General features: G+C 27.9%; 1 protein-coding gene across 1 annotated transcript in view; it reads right to left on the bottom strand.

The window, feature by feature from the left end:
* The window catches only part of LOC148231557 (G protein-coupled receptor Mth2-like), a 254151-nt gene that overhangs the window by 57020 nt on the left and 171779 nt on the right, over positions 1 to 25352 (bottom strand). The window contains exon 7 of the mRNA XM_088192896.1: positions 7937 to 8144. Within this exon, the coding sequence (XP_088049022.1) occupies positions 7937 to 8144 (208 nt within the window). The remainder of the gene's footprint in view (positions 1 to 7936; positions 8145 to 25352) is intronic.

The raw sequence follows: 25352 nt of genomic DNA, 5'->3' as shown, positions 1-25352 counted from the left end.
ACACCTAGCACACCCTGAATATACGCCCCTGGTGTTGGATAAGAATATACAATTATTTGTAGATAACTCTATAATAAAAAAACTATATTTTACAAATAAAATTACTTCTGATTGATCTATCTTAAAAGTCTTATCTAATTACTACATCAGATTAAGCTTTGAACCTAATTTTAACAGGGTTGAAAAAATAAACACCGTTCACGCCTCGGCCGCGCTTTTACTCGATTAAATTATATGAAAATGTTATTCTGTGTAGCTTAAACGCCCTTATCTGCCGCTAACTTTCCCGCGAAACTTTCGGTTAACGGTTTTATTTCGGGAAATATATCATTTTGCGGTCGCGTTGAAAATTGCGGTCAGAGTGGAGACAGTCGAGCGGTAAATCTCGTTAAGGGCGTACTGTATGGTGCGATGTACTTATTTTTTTACTGTGGAATACGAAAAATGTTTATGACGCGATTAAGTGTGAATTGTGATTTTTGGAAGCCGTCTCGTAAATACGCATTTCGGTAATGGGACAATTATTGCCCCAGTGTCGTGCGTGGCTAATATCGAAATGGACTTTTTCTATAAATTCTGGTTTATTTAATGCGATTTTAATATGGATGAGTGTAATATATAATGATAATATAGTCACGTTTAATTCCTCAACATTTCTTTTATCAGTATTTAAAATGATTTAAGTTCATCATACTCGATAATGGTACATGTGCAATACACAGCAAAATATTATAGGAAGTTTGTTATTTAAGGAATCAATTTCGAGCCGAACTTGGATGATAAAACTCGCGCTGGGTTCCTTTCGGGACCCCATTATGATAATGGCCCATAAAAAACAACCCCCCTGGCTCGAATGTTTGGCGATGAAGGAAGTGTTCCTCGACCCTAGACGTCACGGACATCCTTTCGCACTGGATAGATAAATTCTCACCTATGTCTTGCGGGACCAGATGCCTGTGATAAGGAGCCGCTTTTATAAGCTCAGCGGTTGTACTATATTGTATGGTATATAATCTAGAGCGTTGGGGTTTTTTTTGAGGTCCTTTGAAAGCTCGCACAAAATACGCTGGGGAGTCTCGAAAGTTTGAATTGATTCATCAAAAGTTTGGGTTTTTTATAATGCATTATTTATCGCTCAACATTTCTACGTGTCGATCAGATAGTGTTAAAATGTAATTATGTCAACTCTCATTTTATTGTTAATATAAAATATTTTTATATTATTTATAAATATATGATAATGATTTGTTTATACCCAAATCATAAATAAAATTGTTAATAATTACGAGATAAAGATATTAAAAAAATTCCCGATAAGCAAATTTTATGCCATGACTCCCCCATACATTTTTGCAATCTGCTGATTCCTATGTGAAGCGGTTTTTTATCTGGAGTTCTTTATTTACACGTATTGGACATTTGTTTTATATTTTAAAGTTGTTTAAAATTATATCTCAAAATTAATAATATTTTAAATAAAATAAATAAAAGAACTAAATAAATATTATTATGTAATTTAATTCAAAAATTAATTAATGAGAATTTTTTTAACATTTCTTAAATTAATATCCAATAAATAATAAAAATTAAATTTTAATTTAATAAAAAAAAAATCAATTAAAAATTTAGAAGTAAATAAATAAATTATTTTTATATAAAAAAAAAAAAATTAAATTAGTCTTGAAATTATTTAATTGTCTTGGAGCAACACTTATTAAATAACTTTGGAATACAAAAGGTTATTGTATTTATTACATTACCAAAGCACAGATAAGACTGATTAGAGTAGTTGAGAATATCTTGAACAAGATAACAAGCATATTTTCGAACATCTGGCACAGATCCACCCCTTTTATTCAGTGATATAAAAAATTAGCGGTTAAAAAATGTGGAAAAATACTTATTTTTCAACAAAAAAGTTCTATGATCATTTTTGAGAAATCGGCAAATTTATCGAAAATTTTAAATTTTCGATTTGTCATTTTTATGAGAAATTTTTGCAAAATAATTCTCGAGAAGAAACACTAGTCGTAAAATGATTTTTTCGTCAAATTTAGAATGAAATGCTGTCAATATATGAAAAACGTTTTCAACATATGTCGTAATTGTTTAACAATATGCAAAAAAATTCACCAAGGTTTCGAAAATATTCAAAAGATAAAAAACAGAGAATTTCAAAGCCACAGCTGCACACAAAAAATATTATTTTGTTGGTAACATAAAAAAAAGGATACCAAAACTAAAATTCTTCTATTAATACAATAGTCAAATAAAATATCACTACTGCTGTTAAAGTATCAAGTGACCAAAATTTAATGTACCAGTTTATTAGCATAAAGCCATTTACCAATTTTTTTTTGTTTTTTATAAACTGCTTATTAAATTTTTTTATGATAGTCATTAATTATTAATAATATTATTTATTATATATTATTATATTATTCGTTTGCAGCACAAAAAAATGTTTTAATACAATACAATGATATGTACAATATTATTTATTGACGCCCTCTACTCTATAATTGGCTCCTTAGACGATAGCAAAAAAGGGTATGCGGAATTTTTATTTTATTAATTATAAATGTCTGGATTTTATTAAACAATTTCGGCTTAATAAGTTCATTTTATTTATCCAGGAAATAAATTTGATTCAGTACCATTCAAAAAAGACACGTTGGGACAAATTTATTGGGGTACAATGGTTTTAATTTAATTATTAATGATCAAAATCTGAGAGCTAAGCCTTTAAAATGTAATTATTTATTACAATCACCTATATTTTTTACTCCTAATATTTTTTCTTGTACTTTTAGAAAAATATTATGAATAGCTAAGAAATTTTTTTCATGAAAATTGGGATTTTATGTGAACTTTTTTCATAAAAACTTATTGTACATGAATTTATTATTTCTACAATGTTTAAATATAATTGCAGCAATGATTTTCAAACAGAAGTTATAGAATTTATTGACATGATTTTATTCTGACATTTAAGGTCCGTCAGGTCTAGACTAGTAATCCAGAAGCCGCGGGTTCGAGCCACATCAGCAGACCTAAATTTGCGTTTAAAAAATTTCGTTATTAATAAAAACTGGCATAAGCTGCAAAGTGGTATTTATCGAATATAAATTATGATACACATAATAATTAAAAATCAATTATATGGACGTCACAGATTCTCAGACTAAAGAATCAGGTGGTTAATATTGACTTGTAGGCTCACTAACCCAATTAGTGCAGATTTATCCCACTGTATCGCATTGAACTTACGCCAGCTATGTGATTTTTTAATTATGAATTATTTTAAAATACACAACAGTTAATATTAGCAATAAAATTTGCGTCTCAGTCATCTAAAAGATCGAGTTTAACTCTTGGGGTTCAGGTGACTTCTTAGCTGGACTTGGTCTGATAAGCAAAGTGGGAAGCAGCTGCTTTCTCGAATTTGAAACAATTGTCTAGGACTTAGACAATTTGCACAATGTATTGACTTAGACTCTAGGTCAATACTCAATGCAAATTTTGAGTCGAAAGTTTGCGTCTCAATTCCTAAAAGATATTTTTTTTTGCAAAAGTTTTGGATAAAAGTAAATTGATTGCAGTTGTATTTTATCTTATTTTGTATTGTATTTAGTACGTGCTTTTAAATCATTTAAATAGTGTTTTTTTTAATTTAAAAATCACAAATTTTTAGCAAATTCCTATGACAAATTTATTTGCAACGATCATGAGTAGTCCTGACCGTGCAATGAATAATCAATAATTACGGTATAGATTTTCAACTACTAATTAATAATGATAGTAAATTTATCACAGCAATACCGTTACATACATTATAATCTGACGATAATATGTTAATATTTCACATGTCCCTTTTGCAGAAATATAATAATAGTTAAATCCCGAGAAAACTATAAATCCAGCAAGTGGGCTTGTAATAGCACTAGATTCCGGCTCTCGGTGGCTCTAAGGCTAATGCTTCCTGACAATTACGTTTCCTTTCCCTGTCTTCCTGTTTTCCTTCCTATTAACGCTACATTTGAGGAGAAGCCACATTTCCGCATATTACTTTATTTTGAAAGCTAACTATTGATTGATCAACGTTTTTTTAGTGTCTTCCAATTTAAGGTTTTGTGTGATGGTATGATTGGATGTAGGTCTCGATTTTTCCATTGTCTTACTGTTCGACCCTCGTCATAGTTTGATTGATGTTCATAGTACGGTTGGAAAAAAAATATATTGAAGCTTTAGATAAAGCGTACACGACACGTTTTTGTGTTATTAGAGTGCTACTGTATAATATTGAATAATAATAAAAATATTAAATAGATTCAAAATTGAAAACGTGATTGAAAATGTAGCGTACGTGTCCTGGGGCAAAATGGTCCTTTGACAGTTCAATTAAAATTAATCCTACATTATACACCGTGAGATAAGGTCCACTTAATGTGTACATATGAGAATTGAGGACTGAATACATACATATATAATGCATATACGTAGCTACTTATTAAATTAAAAATTACGGAAAATAATTTCCTTAAAGTCAAAAATGATAGATCGTGTGTTATATAAGATTAATCCGTAAATTCATCGGTTTACAATAACCATTAAAATTGGTGTTTGCATAATACACAAATTAATTTTGCTTAATTTATTTTGACTACGTTTGGATTTTTAAACAGAAAATAGAATAAGTAGTACTAACCTTAACCTTTTAAGTTGCATTGGGTTAGATTAAGACTGGGCTTAATTTATTTAAAAAATATTGTAGTATTTTGTCAAACAATGTAATATCACAATTCTGTGCATCTTTGTGAACAAATACAGTTTTTTTTACCTAAGATGTTCGACATGAAATTAGCAAAATCTATGAAAACGTAATCTGTAATAATTGATCGAAATTAAAATTATATATTACTATAATTATCATCACTAATTATGATCTCTCAGGTGTAATCAAAATTAAAAAACACAAAGTTTCATATGCAATTTAAACCCAGGTCTTTCAGATTTAAGTCACCTACTATATCACCGGTCTATCGGACTAAATAATTAATTTAATATAATAAATAATACTGTTTTATTCCCAATTTACTCATTCAACAAAAGTGTATTTTAAAACAAAACTTCTTTATATTAATAAATTAAAAAATATTATAACACAATTATTTAGATTATCAAATTTTATTTATGAATTAGACTTTGAACTTTTCGTATAATAAATATTGTTTAATAAAATAATATAATGTTATGGAATAACTTTGTTTGTTTTAATTATATATTTTAATTTATACTATACAAGTTTATATTACATTTAAATTACAAGCGAAAACAATATCAAAGCAACTTTCCATAATAAATGTAAAAGTGTTCTCATTTTCATAATTAGGTCACTATATTTTAATAAAATAAAACTTATAGCTGCTATACAAAAATTTATAATTAACTTTGGCAATTAAACTTTTTAGTTATTTTGTTCCTAATAAAAATGATGTAGAGTAAAACTTCAAGGCATCTGTATTTTTTTAATTGGTTTATATTTCATTAACTATAACTTTTAATTTTTGATGGACGAGTGTTGATTAGACACATTTGGGCAGCTGCAGTAATTGTTTATTGAATGATATAAGTGATAGTTACATTACTATTATCTCGAATAATATAAAAGCTCATGAACAAAACCCTTACGGCCGTCATACTCTCGTTGCGGTCACAAGAGAAATGATTTGCTCCCGCAACCGCCACGTTGTCAGAGTTGCCGCCTATTTTGTGGCCAAATAAATCGGCCCCCACACATCAATGAAATACCCCCAATATACTTTCTAAGTATGTCGAGCTTAAATTTAATAGACTTTACGATTTTATATAATAAATAAAATTAATATTTTCTTACAAATATTTATTAAGGAATGCAATTTATATCATATGATACATATACATAACACAGCGTATTAAAATTAAATTAAAAATTCAGTGCCTCATATTGCATACACGTTACAATACTAAATTCTCAAAATCGAAAGAATGAAATATTTTCCGTGCAAATATAAAATATTTACCGCTCATACGCTGTCTCTCATTTTTTAATGTGTATGAAGCGCCCCATACACGCTCGACATTTTTCGCTTTTTTGTATGTATATAGGTCATGCATGAAAGGGTCGTCCGTGGGCAGGTGGCCTTTGTCGGAGGGGTTGGGGTAGATTTTCCCCTTAGGGTCCTGTCCCGCGAACTTGGGAGAAGTTTTAATGGAAAACCATCATGATATAAGATAACATCACGCAATTGTACCGATTGATAAAATCGATTCGGGGCAAAGAAAAAGTTTGGAATTACCGCGATGGTTTGTGCACTTATCTCTGATGATGAATTGCTATGCCCTTTTTGGGTTGATCTATCGAGGTTAATCTGTTTTTGTTAGTTAAAACAATATATTCAATGTAATTTTAGGCAATCGTATTAAATGTGCTTTTATACTATGTATAATGCAAAATAAATCACATGTTATTATTATATCTAAGCTTAGTATAATAATAGACGTAAGCTCCCTTTTACTTATATAATATATTTTATGCTATATAATGTGATACAGAATTTATTAATACATATCCATAGCACTTGTTATAATGCGAGCAAAAAAAATACATTGAAAGGATCAGATGAAATACTGATCCGTTATCTTAATTTATATTTTATGTAATAAAAACATGCATTTTTAATACTTTATATTCGATTTAAATTTATTAAATAATGTATTTTCAGGTATGGATTAGTGCATCAATGCAAATTCTGCTCTCTCGATTTTTTATGAGACGCTATATTGTGCGTTTGTGTGTTTTACTTGTATTATATATGTTAGATGGCTTTTTGCCGCTTCTATTTTCTACCATAAAAAAACACCTTACCAGAAAAGATCACAACATTGCTCTCGAAGAAATAATGTTAATAGGAATAAGATTCGAAAAATGGATTATGTAGTACAGATAGCCTGAAGAGCCTTCCTCAGATACCATGTCCACTGCAGACATTTGCAGGCGGTGATTCGAATCAAAGGAAATCGCCATGATGATAACTTACATTGCCATATTTTTTTTATGGAATCCAATAAAAAACTGAAGAAGTAATTGATTAATCATAGTCACTAAAACACTAGAATCCGCTACAAAGCAAATTTACCCTAAAAATAGATACTAATCATCGCAGGGTATAATAACCATGGATGTAAGTTATCCCGTTGCGATCTTGAAGCTATGTATGGACTTAGAAAACGGTAATTTATACCTGAAATCTCAACCCTAGATACATGCATTGGAATTGTATCAGTGTAACTATATCTTGGATGACAGTTTTTAACTATTTATACGTCACAAACATGATTTTAAATTTATTGAAATCACAAACGCTTTGCACTACCAGCCGAATGATACCGCCAGTTTTATATATTAATTTAGGCTAATGCTAATAATATAATATGTGGAATGCATTTAAGCTTTACCATCAGATCTTCTTTATGTGTTTTTTTACATCGAAGGACAAGATCGAAGTTATACTCAAGATTGTCTCTGACTATAATAATGATGATTGGAAGGGTTTCGAGAGTATTGTCGAGTTACGCCTAGTAGTTATATAGTTAATACTAAAGCAATCGATGATGGTGATATTTATTATTTGAAGCCGTAATTGAGCAAGCTAAAATATCATTAGTACACATGTAAAAATATACATTATGATATTATAATTATAAAAAAAATAATCTTTCAAATACAAATTTTGATAAAAAAAAAACAAAAAAATTCAGATCATAAGAAATTGTGCATTTTTGATATTGTTAATTCAGTCATCAACAGACAGTACATAGACAAGGTCATCAAAAAATATTTTTTTGTTACAGATTTTTTTATAATTATTTTAATAATAAATTTAACAATACTTACAGTCTTTTAAGCTTAAGCGTTCTATCTCTATAGCCAGTGCGCAAATCAGTCGAAGATGAGTTGGGGATAAAAGTAGTGTTTCCGTTCATGTTAGCGTCCACGTTGTTGCTTTTCTTGATGATCCAGAATGTCATGCCGAAAAAGACAAAGTTGCTCGCCAGCAAAATTGCAACTGGTCCATAGAAATAAATCAGCGTCGAGGTATCGTCTGTAACAATAAAAAATAAAAGATTATAGATATAATCTGGAGTGAAAATAAGAGAAAATCGTATTAAACGGAAGTACGTTCGTTAGTCGCTCGGGGCCAATAATGACCCCGCAGTCGGTCCGAATTGAAAAGGTCACTGAGGTAAGTTAAGTTTGATCGTTAGCCGTCGTTCGGCAGTCGGCGGTTAACCATGACTAGTCTACAAAACGTTTCGTTTAGATGGAATTTCACTATTCGAGTGATTGTCTGTCGGACGTGTAACGAGTAAAACCCGAAACTTGCGTATTTCATAAACATAAATGGAGCTACAAATTAACTATTACAGATTATATATTATTTACACTTGAGTAAACTTGACTTTTACTATAAAAAATAGAGCAATTTCTATAGTTAATAATAGAGCATAAAGTTAAAATCATAACTCTATTCAAAGTATTTTTTCTAGTAATACAATATTGTATTTAAAATAATTATAATCATACAGATTTTTACAAAATATTTTTAAGTATTATATTAGTCAGTGAATAATATTTGAAAGATCTGGGTTCGAATCTCATCTGAACCCTATTGTTTTTTAATTTATTATTTAATTATAATTCTGATTGATCATCAAAAAACTAGATTTTTTAACCTCATGAAAAGTAATTAAAATTAAATTGATTTTAAGCTATAGTAATAGTATATATGTGATTGATTTACAAACCTTAATTTTAGTCTAGTGTCTTACTAATTATTTAGGAGTTGTTAAATTGTTTTCACACTGATAATGCTTGTCACGTTGCAATAAAATATTAACAATCAACAAATGAATATTAATATTGAGATTAAAAATACAGTAATTTATAAATTTATAACACTGACAAATGCGTGTTTTTTTTTATTAATATTAATTGGTATAGAAGATTCAGTATTTAAATACAGGTATTATATTATTAATTATGTATTATCACTATTTTCTGCTTTCTACATATACGTCAATTATACAAATAATCCATTGTTATAACATACGTATATTAATTACAATATTATTATGATTTTACCGTCTCATGATAAGACAGATCTGATTTGTAGACGACATGCTGTATGTTGTTTTAGAAAATAAATAACAGACGCAACATTTTTACGAATATTAAACTGTTATAAAAATGCCAAATAAATCTTAAGATATTAAAATACAACACAGAAACGCATACGTAAATTTTTATTAAAAATATGATTTAATAAATTATTTTTTATCTGTGTTTTTAGGAGATCTAGGCTTATGCAGTTAAGTGTACTAATTACTTATGATATAAATACGTCACAAAAGATTGACATATTATTTTTTGTACGAGTTCAAACTAACAAATTTTATATTTGACGAGAGTACTGTTAGTCAGAGAACTGGTTTGAATTTTTTTAGAATTGTGATATTAAATTTTGAAATCCTCGATCTGCTGTTTCTATAAAAGAGCAGAATTAAAAGTTTTTTTTATTCAACCGTTTTACATCTTTATGGTATAGGTGAAATCTAAAAAAATGATAAAATAGGTACCGCACGAACTGAATGTAAGACAAAAACAGCATTTCAGCAATCTTAAAAAAAATAGCAAAACGTTATTTAAAAGAACCATAACTTGCAAAGATAAATAGATTTCAGAAAAATAATGAGAAAATATGCTTAGAAACTAAATCTGCACTTGAAAATGATATGGTGACAGTATGGAGGTATTCTTTGGGAATTAATTGTTGATCGTCGGCCATTACAAATAAGGAAAATATAAACTGAATATAACAAATAACGATAAAACATCCGATGTTGGTAAACATACCCAGGAAAATATTTTTTAATGATAATGCAAGACCTCATAGTTCAGTAGTCACGGTTACAAAAATTTATTTAACTAATACAGCTATTTATTTGTACAATAAACAAATATAACATATAACATAAACATAACTACTTCATATAAATTCACACCTCCGTACAATATTCCCCTGGCCGTACTCATTTTCTTATACCTATATATCTTTAAATTATCTCTATTTTTAGTATTAAATCTATGCTCATCTGATACTCTCATCGCCCTATTTTGTATTTTTTGCAACATTGTCTTTTCTTTGAAGTAGGGAAATATAATACAACCCTAGGGGTGTTACTTCGTAGCCAGTGAGACGCTTGATCGAACCTAGTAGCAGTTTTATTACATTATATTATTATATACAGTTTGTTTTTAGTGTTTGTGTTCATCGTATGTGCATGTGTCTGCCGTGCAATTAGCCAAGATTGTGGTAACCAACCCCTTTGGAGGTGAAAACCGGCAGATATTTGCGCGTAAGTAGCACAATTTAATAAATAGTATAAATAGATTGATTAATATAATATATAAATAGTATAAGATAGAAATAATTAGTATTGTTACATAAAAAAAAAATGGCCGATAGCGGCGTGAATATAGCGGGCGTAATTACGCCAGAAAACAGAATAAAAGAAATGGATGAATTAAAAACAAAATTAAATGTATTATTATCAAATGGTAATATTCTATCAAAAGAAAAAAAAACCATTATAACTAATACATTTGATATTATGTATAAACATTTATTAGATGTGTTAAAAAATAATAGGGACGATGTAAATAATAAAAATGAAAATAATAACTCAATATTTGAGTTATTAAATGAAGTTAGAAAAGATGTTTATAATATAAAGGATAAACTAAATTTAAATAACAACATTATTAAAAATAAAATGCAAAAGAAACATTATTCGGAAATCGTAAAAAAAGGAAAAGATATTGCGATAATTATACCTAAAAATTTGCAAAATATAGAGCAGACAAAAAAGGATTGTAAAAATGTAATTAAACCAACAGAATTAGAAGTTGGAATACAAAATATAAGACCAATAAGCAAAGGAGGTATAATAATTACATGTGATAGTAAAGAAGATGCATCGAAAATTACGACAGATGCAGTAAAAAAACTAGGAGATAAATATAATATAAAAGTAGGAAATTTAAAGAAACCAAAAATAAAAATAATTGGAATTTCTGAAGAATTAAAATATGATCAACTAAAAAAGTGTATAATGAAACAAAACACATGTGTAGAAGAAAACAAATGCTATTTAGAAGTAAAACATATTAAAAAAAACAAATTTAATAAGTATGATGCTATTATTGAAGTAGATGTTACGACATTTAAAAATATAATGGATGTAGGCAAATTAAATATTGAATGGGATAGGTGTAAAGTATATGAAGACATATTCATATACCGTTGTTATAACTGTTATGGTTATAATCACAAAGCCAGTGAATGTAAAAATAAAAAAAATTGTATAAAATGTGGTTCGGAAGAACATTTAATAAATCAATGCAACAAAAAAGAAAACTGTGTGAATTGCTGTAGAGCAAATAAATTACTAAATCTTAATTTGAATGTGGAACACAACTCCATGGATAGAAATTGTTCAATTTATAAAAGATACGAGCAAAATTACTATAATAAAATACAATATAATATAGTATAGCAATTAAAAAAATCAAGTTCATATGGGAAACAAGAATCAGTAACTGGGATATTAATCAATGCACAAGGTTATTTAAAACATAAAGAGGAAATAGAATTAATTACTGAAAAGGAATATCCAATATTTTTAGGGTTAACTGAAGCCCATATCACAAATGACATTGAAGAATTTGAACTAAATATTGGCAATTATAATATAATTAGATGTGATTCTAATTCCAGACATACAGGAGGTGTTATACTGTATATTAGAAATGATATAAAATTCAATACTATATTTAAAAATAATCAAGATAAGACATACTGGTCTATCACAGTTAAGATTTTTATTGAAAAAATTCCCATAATATTATGTATAGCATACAGATCTCCAAATAGTAATCCGAATTTGTTCATAGAATTTATAAATAATATTGCAGAATGGAGTTTTGATCAAATTTTGGATACTGTTTTAATTGGAGATTGGAATTTTAATTGGAACAAATGTGAAGATTTTTACACAGCAAAATTAGAAAAAATATCAAATATATTTGGTTTAAGACAATGTGTCAAAGAAAATACAAGGACTAATAATAGATCGAGCACATTAATAGATTTAGTATTTACCAACAACAAAAAAATTTATTGTGAAGTAAAATCAACTCCAAGAATAACTGACCATTCAATTGTATATATTTATATAGAAAAACATAATGAACTTAAGTTTAAAAAAACAAAAAAAATTGATATAATTAAAAAAATTAATTTTAATAAATTAAGATTAGAATTACAAAAATGTGACTGGAATGTAGATAATATGGATGTTAATAGGATATGGAACAAAATTTATAAGAATATAGTAGATTGTAAAACAAAAAGTCAATATAATTTTAAAAAGGAATATCGTTACAACCCAAAACCGTGGTTTAATGATGATGTTAAAAATGCTATAAAGAAAAGAGATGAGTCATACAAAATTTTTCAAATATTAAAAACAGAACAAATAGAATATAAAGTCTTTAATGAAAAATGGAAAACATACACACAATGTAGAAATATGGCAGTCAAAGTATTAAGAATGGCTAAAAAGAAATGGTATGAAAAATTGATAGATGAAATACAAAATGATCCAAATAAGATGTGGAAATCAATAAAACAATTAATTAATCCAACTCAGAAAAACGACATAATAAAAATGGAAATTAATGGAAATATATATCAAGATCCTTATATAATGGCAGAAAAGATGAATACATATTACATTGAGAGCATAGAAGAAATTGTAAATTCAATACCAAGGATTAGTAATTTAGTACAATATAATAATAAAACATTAATTGTAAAATTTAGTAAATTTAAATCAGTATCATTAGATGAAATTCATAACATAATATGTAAATTTAAAAAAGGAACTAGTACTGATGAACTAGATATAAATATAATTAAAGAAACATGGGAAATAATAGGAACTAAATTAAATTATTTAATAAATAAAGCACTCTCATTAGGAGAAATGCCTGAAAATTTAAAGATTGCTACTATTGTACCTATACCTAAAATAAAAAATAGTAAAAAAGTTGAAGAAATGAGACCAATCAACATGCTACCGTGTATAGAAAAAATAATAGAAGAAGTAGTAATCAAACAATTAAAGGAATTTATTACTTCTCAAAACATAATATGTGAACAACAATCGGGATTCAGAGAAAAGCATTCCACTGAAACTGCATTACAAGTAGTGATAAATGATTGGCTGTTGGCTAAGGATACAAACAAAATCATTGGAGCAGTTTTCTTGGATTTCAAGAGAGCCTTCGAAACAATAGACAGAAAAATAATGTTAAAGAAATTGGAGAGTATAGGTATAAGTGATATAGTTTTAAGATGGTTTAATAATTACTTATATAAAATAAAACAAAAAGTTAAAATAAATAATGTATATTCTGAAGAGAAATTAGTGTCTTATGGAGTACCACAAGGGTCTAAATTGGGACCATTGTTATTTGTTTTGTATATTAATGATATAGTTAATAACGTGAAAAAATGTAAAATTCATCTATTTGCGGATGACACATTAATGTATTGCATAGGTGATAACATTAAAGAAATTGTAAATAATTTAAATAATGAATTAAGTATATTAGAAATATGGTTAAAGAATAATGTACTTAAATTAAATGAGAATAAAACTAAATGTATGTTTATTAATTATAAAAATGTGTTAGATAATAGTACCAAAATAGTAATAAATAACTCTAGTATAGAAATAGTGGATAATATAAAATATTTAAGAGTAATTGTTGATACAAAATTAAATTTTAAAGAACATTGTAATGACATATTAAAAAAAATTAGTAGAAAAATAGGTTTATTATCTAGATTAAGAAATATATTAAGTATAAATACAAAAAAATTAATTTACAATAGTATAATATTGCCCCATTTTAATTATTGTGCAACACTTTTAAATATGTTGAATAAATTAGATAAACAAATGTTGCAAAAATTACAAAATAGGGCAATGAGAGTAATCTTAAATAAAAATAGATTAACTAATTGTAAAAGTATGATTGATAGATTAGAATGGTTGAATGTTCAAGAAATATTGAGTATGAATTTATTAGTATTTATATATAAGTTAGAAAATAATATGTTACCACACTATTTTAATAAGTATTTAATAAGAAATAAAGATGTACATAAATATAATACTAGAAATAAAGAAAATTTAAAAATAATTAAGTATAAGAAAACGAGTACGGCTAGGGGAATTATGTACGGAGGTTTTAATTTATATAATAGTCTTCCAAGAGAAATCCGAAACAGCAAAAATATAACGGGTTTTATAAATGGAATAAAAAAACACCTTCGTACATATAGAAATAAAATATTATAATATTAAGTCTTTATTATTGTATATTTTTTCTTTCTGTTATGTATTTTTTATATATTTTTATATATGTTTACTAAATTTGTTAGATGTAAAGATTAGCTATTAAGCTAAATAAATTAATAAAATAATAAATAAATATTTTGTCATAGACGAAAAATTGTGGGACGTTTTCTCTCGGTGTGGCGGAGAAGCTGGCAGCGGGATGATGTCCGTGGGAGATCCTCAAAGGTCTTGTAGGTACCTGCAGCGAAAGTTTCTTGCTGCAATGATCGTGTTCGGGAATCTTAGGTCGTATCTTCGTGTCTGTCAGGCGGGGTGAATCTGAATCTCTCTTCGAGTATCTGCCGAAGTCTGCGAGTAACTGCTTATGACTGCCTTTTCCTCATCGAAGTACAGGCTTAAGTATCCTGGCTTGCTGACTAATCACAATCATGCAGAAATTATTCAGCCAATAGATGTACTCATTTCTTAGAACATAGAAATAGGTATACGCTTTTAGAAAGCGACATTCGCTCGATAGGCATTGTTCAAGGTCGTATTGCATTACAATGGGGAAACTCGTGTTATTTATGTGGTCTAAATCATTCATGTCTTGTGAATTCAATACCTAAGTTTAATAATTTAGTGTAATGCAATATTGAAACATTAAATGTAAGATTTAGTTAATTTAAATCAGTATTTTTAGAAAAAATTCACAATATAAATTGTAAATTAAAAACAGGAACCAGTAGTGATGATCACTCAAATATAATTTAAGAAACATGGGAAATACTAGGAACTAAATTATATTATTTAGTAAGTAATGCACATTCCAAAGGAACTCGAAGACTCAGGCAGACACTCGGAGAGACCAGCAGATTCTCCTCACCGACAGACGCAAAGATATGACCTGAGACTCCCGAAAACGATCATCGCAGTAAGGTGAACTGCCTCCAGACACGCTCGCTGCAGGTACCTACAAGATCTAGGAGAACCACCCACGGACATCATCCCGGCGTCAGCTTCTCCACCACCGCTCAGACAAAACATTTCGCCATTAATCGTCTGTCGCAATATATGTAAATATAATGTCATAACTCTAACTAGATTCCACCCTGAATTTTACTGGCTACGAAGTCACACCCTTAGGATTCTCAAACCCTAAATCTAAATTATATTTATTTCCATTAATTTTTATTGTTTTCTACATCTTATTCTGGTCTTTTTTTATTTCATTTATCGACTTTTCGGTAACGGTGTGGTCATTCAAACGACCATTTCAAATATTATCAAAAAATGAACTCGCTAGACAAAAGGGCAATAATAGAAGAGAATATTCAATTTTACAATTGAGCAATAATTTTATATTTCACACACACTTGTTAATGCGTATATTTGTTTGTGCGTACAAATACGAGATAGACAATGCGTCTATCTTGCATAAAAACCGATTTTGTCATTAACGGTATTTGAAAGTTTAACCTGACAGTTTTACTTCAAAGCGTGAACATATTTTGTTGATTGAATAATTAAGTGATGAAATTGGCCCGCCATCAACCGCATCTAGAATCAAGCGTATAAAATATGTGACACTTTATCGCATTAGCGGACGATCAAACGATTTGAGACAATATGTTTAGTCAATTAACTCATTTGAGATAAAAAAAATCAGAGACAAGCCGAGACGGCAGACGATCAAATGCGAAGATAATAACTATATAAACTTTCAACACGTACGTTTAAATCTTACGTATATTTAGACTATGAAACAATGTCCTGTAAATTTTAATTTTAATAAATTTAATTTTTATGTGCAATTATTTAAGTTTATTAAATTATTATGTATTTTTTATTTTCAACTTATATTGTCAATCAAATCAGTTTCATTGTTGATTTATATCTAGATATTAATAAATATAAGTGCCAGAGCTTAGAAATCACCATTTTTTATTTGACGTGAATTTGCCATATCTACAACATCATAGTACACAATTTCACCGCCTGAATTTCCCAGATCTACCGATTATTACTGAGTATTATGGTAATGGGATTGCAGCGATAGTGGTTTTATTATATATCCAACGCGAAGGTCAGTTGTTCGAAAGCGCGGCACGGTCATTGATTGATGGGGCGAAACGGAATCCTCCGGGGCTCAGTTCATCACAGAGGGGTCAAAGGTATCAGAGATAGGGTTCCAACTTTCGAAACTTGATATGTTTCGCCTCTGATACAATATTTGCTTGCGTTGGGTTAGGTCACCAGAGGTCCTGGAAGCAGATGTTGTACGATTGGAGGTCGTTTATTATTTTTTTCCATTTGGGAAATTCGCCCGGAGCATGTGCTTCCGAACACGTCGTTGTCCGTAAAAAGTCCTTTTATATTAAATTTTTCGATGGCGTTATTGCTAACGTGCCTGGCAACATTTATATACATTCGAATACTAGGTAAACACTTATTTTAATTAGGACTATGTGAAAAATAATTCATAGATTCTTTCTGATTTGATACAGAGACAAGTAATAAATCAGATAGCTGCGGTACCTCACGGCAGTGAGGGGCCGACAGCTAAACAATTAATATGTGATTAATATTAAATTTACTCATAAAAAATTGTTTAGGGTTAAAATTAATTTAAAATAAGCGGCCGTTTTTTTAATTTAAAAATAACTAATAATTCTTGCTTAAATTGAAAATTAAATACAATTAAATCTTAAATAAATAAATTCAGAAAGATGGATTTAATGCTAATTAAATGCAATAATTAGACGCAAACGATGGATATGACAAATCCCGTTCCTTGAGTTTTCAGCCGGTATACGAATTAATTTCCTCCGGCCAATAAATGGATGTGCAACGCTTTGTCGTGAACCGAGAAATAAGAGATGTTAAATTTTATACAACATAGACTATTGATAATTTTCTTATGCCTTTCCTTGAATCTGTGCACAACACAATTATTTTTTAAGCTGTTATTGCTTCTTCATATTTTTTAAACTTTTGATAAATATGATTCAAAAATAATATACCAATTTATAAACATGAATATAAAACATCTACAAGTTATATACCATTGATGGATAACCGCTCGCGAGAATTCTGCTACAATCCCCTATATATCAATATCTTGAAAACTTTGTGTGAAAAACATGAATTCTCAGCCATTTTTGTAGGTCAATATTTTTTAGTAAATTCCACAGCTCTGTTTATCAATGATGTAATATCTTTAGAAACAAAGTGGGTAGCGTGTCTCAAGGCAAATATTAAATAAAAATACATACACATACACACGAACATATAAGTACTTAGGCAAAAAGGTGAAATTCCGTGAGATTAGGCCGCAATTAACTGGATAGTTAACATTTTATGTTCGCGTGTGTGCAATTTATAGAGCTTTTAATAGAACTTGAAATATTTAGCTGTAACTATTGTTCAGTTGCTTCTAAATAATTCTGAAAACTTTTGTGTAATTTAAAATAAACTCACGATACAACATCTAATATTTAGATGTAACTTAAATTATTGGATTTTACTCTAAATGAATTTGGTTGATTAGAACAATACAAATTTATAACTATGAAGATAAACAGAAAAATATATTCTGACCTTTATTTTTAGTATATGCAGTTAAAATATATTCAATTAAAAGCATCAATCTGTAATTTATGTTCTAGGTTTAGATTTTTTTAATTATATATAATAGTGATTTTATTTACAATTTCGAAGAAATTTATTTTTAGTAAAATGATCAATAAATCGTAGAGTTGATACGTAGATGTCTGTTTTATTATTTATTTATTTATTTTATTAATTTATTTAGCTTAATAGCTAATCTTTACATCTAACAAATTTAGTAAACATATATAAAAAATATATAAAAAATACATAACAGAAATAAAAAATAAAAATATACAATAATAAAGACTTACTATTAAAATTTATTTCTATATGTACGAAGGTGTTTTTTTATTCCATTTATGAAACCCGTTATATTTTTGCTGTTTCGGATTTCTCTTGGAAGACTATTATATAAATCAAAACCTCCGTACATAACTCCCCTAGCCGTACTCGTTATCTTATACTTAATTATCTTTAAATTTTCTCTATTTCTAGTATTATATTTATGTACATCTTTATTTCTTATTAAATACTTATTAAAATATTCTTGTAACATATTATTTTCTAACTTATATATAAATACTAAAACATTCATACTCAATATTTCTTGAACATTCAACCATTCTAATCTATCAATCATACTTTTACAATTAGTTAATCTATTTTTATTTAAGATTACTCTCATTGCCCTATTTTATAATTTTTGCAACATTTGTTTGTCTAATTTATTTAACATATTTAATAGTGTTGCACAATAATTAAAATGGGGCAATATTATACTACTGTAAATTTTTTTTTTTGTATTTATACTTAATATATTTCTTAATCTAGATAATAAACCTATTTTTCTACTAATTTTTTTTAATATGTCATTACAATGTTCTTTAAAATTTAATTTTGTATCAACAATTACTCTTAAATATTTTATATTATCCACTATTTCTATACTAGAGTTATTTATTACTATTTTGGTACTATTATCTAACACATTTTTATAATTAATAAACATACATTTAGTTTTATTCTCATTTAATTTAAGTACATTATTCTTTAACCATATTTCTAATATACTTAATTCATTATTTAAATTATTTACAATTTCTTTAATGTTATCACCTATGCAATACATTAATGTGTCATCCGCAAATAGATGAATTTTACATTTTTTCACGTTATTAACTATATCATTAATATACAAAACAAATAACAATGGTCCCAATTTAGACCCTTGTGGTACTCCATAAGACACTAATTTCTCTTCAGAATATACATTATTTATTTTAACTTTTTGTTTTATTTTATATAAGTAATTATTAAACCATCTTAAAACTATATCACTTATACCTATACTCTCCAATTTCTTTAACATTATTTTTCTGTCTATTGTTTCGAAGGCTCTCTTGAAATCCAAGAAAACTGCTCCAATGATTTTGTTTGTATCCTTAGCCAACAGCCAATCATTTATCACTACTTGTAATGCAGTTTCAGTGGAATGCTTTTCTCTGAATCCCGATTGTTGTTCACATATTATGTTTTGAGAAGTAATAAATTCCTTTAATTGTTTGATTACTACTTCTTCTATTATTTTTTCTATACACGGTAGCATGTTGATTGGTCTCATTTCTTCAACTTTTTTACTATTTTTTATTTTAGGTATAGGTACAATAGTAGCAATCTTTAAATTTTCAGGCATTTCTCCTAAGGAGAGTGCTTTATTTATTAAATAATTTAATTTAGTTCCTATTATTTCCCATGTTTCTTTAATTCTATTTATATCCAGTTCATCAGTACTAGTTCCTTTTTTAAATTTACATATTATGTTATGAATTTCATCTAATGATACTGATTTAAATTTACTAAATTTTACAATTATTGCTTTATTATTATATTGTACTAAATTACTAAGCCTAGGTATTGAATTCACAATTTCTTCTATGCTCTCAATGTAATATGTATTCATTTTTTCTGCTATTATATAAGGATCTTGATATATATTTCCATTTATTTCCATTTTTATTATGTCGTTTTTCTGAGTTGGATTAATTAATTGTTTTATTGATTTCCACATCTTATTTGGATCATTTTGTATTTCATCTATCAATTTTTCATACCATTTCTTTTTAGCCATTCTTAATACTTTATGCAATATTTAAATTAAAAGTAAAATATGTTACATCAATAACTATAAAAAAATATACAAGAGATAGCAAAAAAAATAATCAAAATTTTGACTATATACTTCACTAAAATACAGAAAATATATTTAACGATTTAAAAAGCAGTAATCTTCCTTAAAAATATTTTAATTAAATATAGGTAATGAATCAGTTTTGGTTAATGTATCTTAGCTAAGATAATCAATTGTAATAATGCAGTTAAAATAATTTTAAGTATAACACTCTAATATTTATATATAAACAACTATTATATTATGAACGGTACTAATCATAAACATATTAAGCAGCTACAATAGTATTTTATTGTATTCAAATAATTTTTATTTAATATAAATAAATGGGGCGCAGGCCAGCACCAGCGTGCGAGCCCGCCAGTGTTTTACAATATTATTTTATTGTATGAGAAAAAAAACACGACTTAAAATTAAATGTCTAAGGAATAATAATTATTTTCACTGCTTTATTATATAATATAATTCAGAGAAAGGATATGCGAATTAAGATCATGATTATTATATAATTGTTAAGAAAGCATAATACATTAAAATAAAAAATATATTACAAAAACACTTGCCTAAATTATACTGAATTAAAATGAATCCGATTAGGATATGGTCTTATATTATAGAAATTAGAAATTTTACAATCCCTTGTGGTTAATTCTATAATTATGATATTTTACGTAAACAAATATTTTTAGGATATATTATAATCCCATACGCATATTTTAATATACATATATATACACATCAATACATTGTGAGGATTTGATTAAATTACGCAAACGTAGCATTTCATATTATATTTATATAATAGGAATTTCCCTTGAAGAGAATCATTGAATCGGATATAATCGAATCAAATGTTCCTCGCATTATGTAAATATATTTTTTTATGCTTGCATTATTTTTATTTATATTGTATAATATATTATAAAAATTGATATTCTATCTCATTAATTTAATTACGTTGAACTTCAAATGCTTAAACTCAATGGATTCAATTTAACTTGAACGTTCAACTTGAACTAAATTTTATCAGGGCTTCAAATAATTACAATTCCTACGATATTATACTCTTACGTTATATATTAATATATATAAGTTGTTTTTTTACGACAATTTTCAAATAGCTTAACGTAAAAGTATACTTCGAATCATGTCGGTTGTTATTGAATTTTCCTTCTATAAGTCAATAAAAGTTTTCGTGAAAGCTCGCGTGCAGAAAACTTGGCGGTATCTTAGTTACAACTTTTTTATTGTAATTGCACAGAGGCCCCTGTTTTATGACCTCGTGTTCCATTTTTATACATTTTTTTCTTCCTTCTAACCGCCAGATGTGTAATGTGTAATAAGATTACATCAAGATTCCTTGCGGGGTTATAATATATTGTATAAGCTCACGTTTATGTATGTATATGTACATAAATAAGCTTGTACACGAAATTTTCCTGGTTTAATGAAATAACTGAATACAACATCGTGATTTGTATCAGTGTCAGCGGTAACTAAACTTTTGATTGTAATAAATTTAATTATAGCTTTCAACCACTTTTTAAATAAATCAATTTCAATTTTGCTGAACATGTTTTTATGTCATTCTAAGTTCGACTAATCCATCAAAGCGAGTCTCTCTATTGCTGGTTATAAATCTGATTACCAATGAGACGTTTCATTGTGTTTTTTCTAGCTCAGGTGTTACCCAAAAGAGGGGTTAAATAGAACGGAATATCTTTTGGAGACACAAATGCGTAAAAATTTAGGCTCCACAGTAATGGCGGTCGTTATGTACACCAAAGCAAATGCGAAAAGCAGATGCAAATGACAAGATTTCGGGTCTCTCGAAGGGTTTTGTCGCAAATGGCGAAAGATTAATTTTGACACAATGAGCTAACGTGACAGAATTCGGTCTCTGACGAGGGAAAACTCGCATACCTTGACCGTAATGTAAGGGAAATGTCTGACTAATCCCTTGTATGGGCATATGACGATTGTCCGCGTCCCTTTTGATATATCTACATATGTAAGTTCTATATACGTATCATAGTGTGAATGAGAATATTTTGCGTTTTTAGAATGAGTTTTTTGCATTAAAATAAAAATAATATTTAGCATATTTTTTTCTAATTTATTAAACATAACTAATACTGTGGCACAATAATTAATATGATAGATAACCTAAATGGGCTTTCTCTACTTTTAAATAAATAAAGTAAATGACATTTTCCTAAGTATTAAATGATAATATAGTTGTCAAGTTATGATGAGTATTAAAATTAGGTTTGTATAATAAATACATGCCAATACGCACATACTTTTTATTTTAAATACTATAAAATTGAATATATTAAGACTAATTATGATAATTTTTTTATTAAAAAACAAAGTTTAATTTTTACCTACTGTTATAATTTATAGTAAGCCTAAGTAAATCAGACTTAAAATAAAACATTATTTGTAATCATTTAAAATATTCAAAACCACCATTTGAGAAAGTCCACAGTTGTACAAAATTAACTGAAAAAATGAGCAATTTATAGAATTTCGGCAATTACGAAGTTGTTATTTTTTGTTAGGAACACATTTGGGCGTAGATACTGCAGCGGTTAATTGGGATAAAAATGACTACCTGCGTTGTTGAAATGCATAAGACTTAAAATTTGTCAAGAAAAAATCACCAGTGGTCTCGCTTTAAATAAGCTATGTTAACGCTTTTCTAATGATCAATATTATCAATTATAAAATAATACATTAAAATATTTTTTAAAGGTTAAATATGTGAACTTTATATAATATGAAGCTGTTTGGATTATAATAAAAAATCAAACAAGATATTCACGAAGCGTAAGTAAATATTTATAAAGAGCGATATAAAGCGTATTATATTACACAACATAGATAGGGATCGTTTCATTTTTCTCCGTTCAATTTCGCTACATATATTGTATTAGGTACAATTTTTAACATATTCCAAAAAGCGCAGTCATCTCTTAAGCCAATTTCAACTTATCAGTCTTCCAATTTCAATAAACTTCCCCTAGCGACCGTCCGGGCGAATTCTCTTTCATGTTTCCACGCGCAGAAATTGAGGATTATCATTATTGTATGCACAAGAAAGGTATTAAGTAGCAAATTGGCGAGACGACGCCAGGTGGAAGGGCGAGGGTGTAAGTACGAAACCCACCCTACACTTTAAGCGTCTCAGGCGCGTCCTTAAAGATTCTTAAATGCAGACGTGATGTCGGCAATCCCTTGTTTGGCAAAACACGTAGCCCAATAAAAAGGGACGTGTTGCAAAATTAGGAAGATGTAAGAACAGGCTTAGGTTTGGTTCATATTTTTTTATTCAAATATGTAAGAGGATTTATTTTTACATTATGGATTATGTAATTAGTATGCTTCAAACTATATCGAAGAATACTTTATTGCTAATCAAGTTCAGTAGCAACGAATCTGTTGTTTTTCAAATTTTGTGACGATTATAAATTCAAGAGTCGGAACATTTTTATTTTAATATTGCATGAAAATTTAATAAATATTGTCGTCATCGTTTTTTTATATATAAAAAACAAGCTAGTAAAATTTTGCCTTAAGTTGCTGACATTTAAAAGCATTTATCTTTCTATTAATACATATTTTGTGCATTCCTTGCATTCAGGTAGTTGCAAAAATACTTTGTATGCTAGCCTTTATGGTGCTATCTACAAGTACCAATAAAAATCAATAAGAAGAATGTGTATAAAAATTGTCACATTGAAAAAAATATTTTTAAAATGCGGGCGGCAAATCCTTTTTCTTTTGAAATATAAGTCTAGGAAAAGTCCTTCATCTACCGCTTTTGAAAGCCTCTTAAGTTTTTATACCAAGGGACCAGAGTACCACCAGCCAATTTATTCCAATAAAATATATTCCTATAATACTCATATTTTTTAGATATGTTTAAAAAATACGTAAATACTGCATAACACTATTTAAGTTAATCCTAGTGCTTCCTCTTAAGAATTATTATATTATAAAATTACTCAAGGAAAATAATATCAAATCGAAAATTTTATTAAGCGTTTTTTTATTATATAAAATTAGATTTGTATGAATATTTTTATAACGCTGCATAAGTTAAGGTGGGTTCATGCCTGATATGCATACATTTTAATAGGAATCTGGGAATTTGTCTTCCGGTGATATATTGTTTCCCGTGATCGTTTCGCAGCAAAGAAATATTCATTCAATGCAGCAGATAATCCTTGTGTGTTATTTATAAAGGACACTTTAGTTCTAATCGTAACGAGGGCTTGATTATTTATACGCGAGTTTAAGAAATAAGATACCTCACAAACTAGAACCTATCTGTGTGGTTCACCACAAAATTAAATCTATATTCCCACAAAGCTTTGCGGGGAATACATATTCTAAGCTCAAACTGCAGTTCAATTTTTAATTTACTTTCATGCAAAGTGATGACATGCTTAAATGTGTCTTTCGGGTGACGAATAGATCAATTTTTAACAATCATAGTCTAGGAGATTTATTTTGAATCAATTTATGTAAAAATACATTTTTAAAGATAAGGTACATAAAATTACAATTTTAAGTCAGCATTAACATATGACCGTTTGCAATAAATTTTGACGATATAGAAGTAACGAACTTTGATGAAATGTTATCTCAAAAAAATCAAGTATATGTTTTCACTAGAGAGACGTATTTTTGAAAATTAAAATAAATATCAAAATTCACAAAAGATTTGAGCACGTTGAGCAGGCATTTCAGAACTGCACATACTTAAAATAAATCTGAAACTACGGCACTGTATAATGACCAGTTGTAGTTTGTGCTATCATAACGTTTAATCTAAAGTGGCATATTGCCGCGTTTGTATAATAAACAGATCTAATCAAAAGTTATCTAGTATCTAGACACTAGGAATAGCGGACATAATACAAAGTTTAGTTCGGATCGATGTTGTATTGAATCTCTCATTATTATTAAACTTTTAATTGAACAAAACTATGTGTATATATCAATCTAGTTACATAGGACTGTATAATGCATA

The sequence above is a fragment of the Plectrocnemia conspersa genome, unplaced genomic scaffold (assembly GCF_051122295.1).
Source record: "Plectrocnemia conspersa isolate PC_06_02 unplaced genomic scaffold, ASM5112229v1 ptg000009l, whole genome shotgun sequence".
Classification (NCBI taxonomy): Eukaryota; Metazoa; Arthropoda; class Insecta; order Trichoptera; family Polycentropodidae; genus Plectrocnemia; species Plectrocnemia conspersa.
This window is presented reverse-complemented; position numbering and strand designations above follow the sequence as displayed.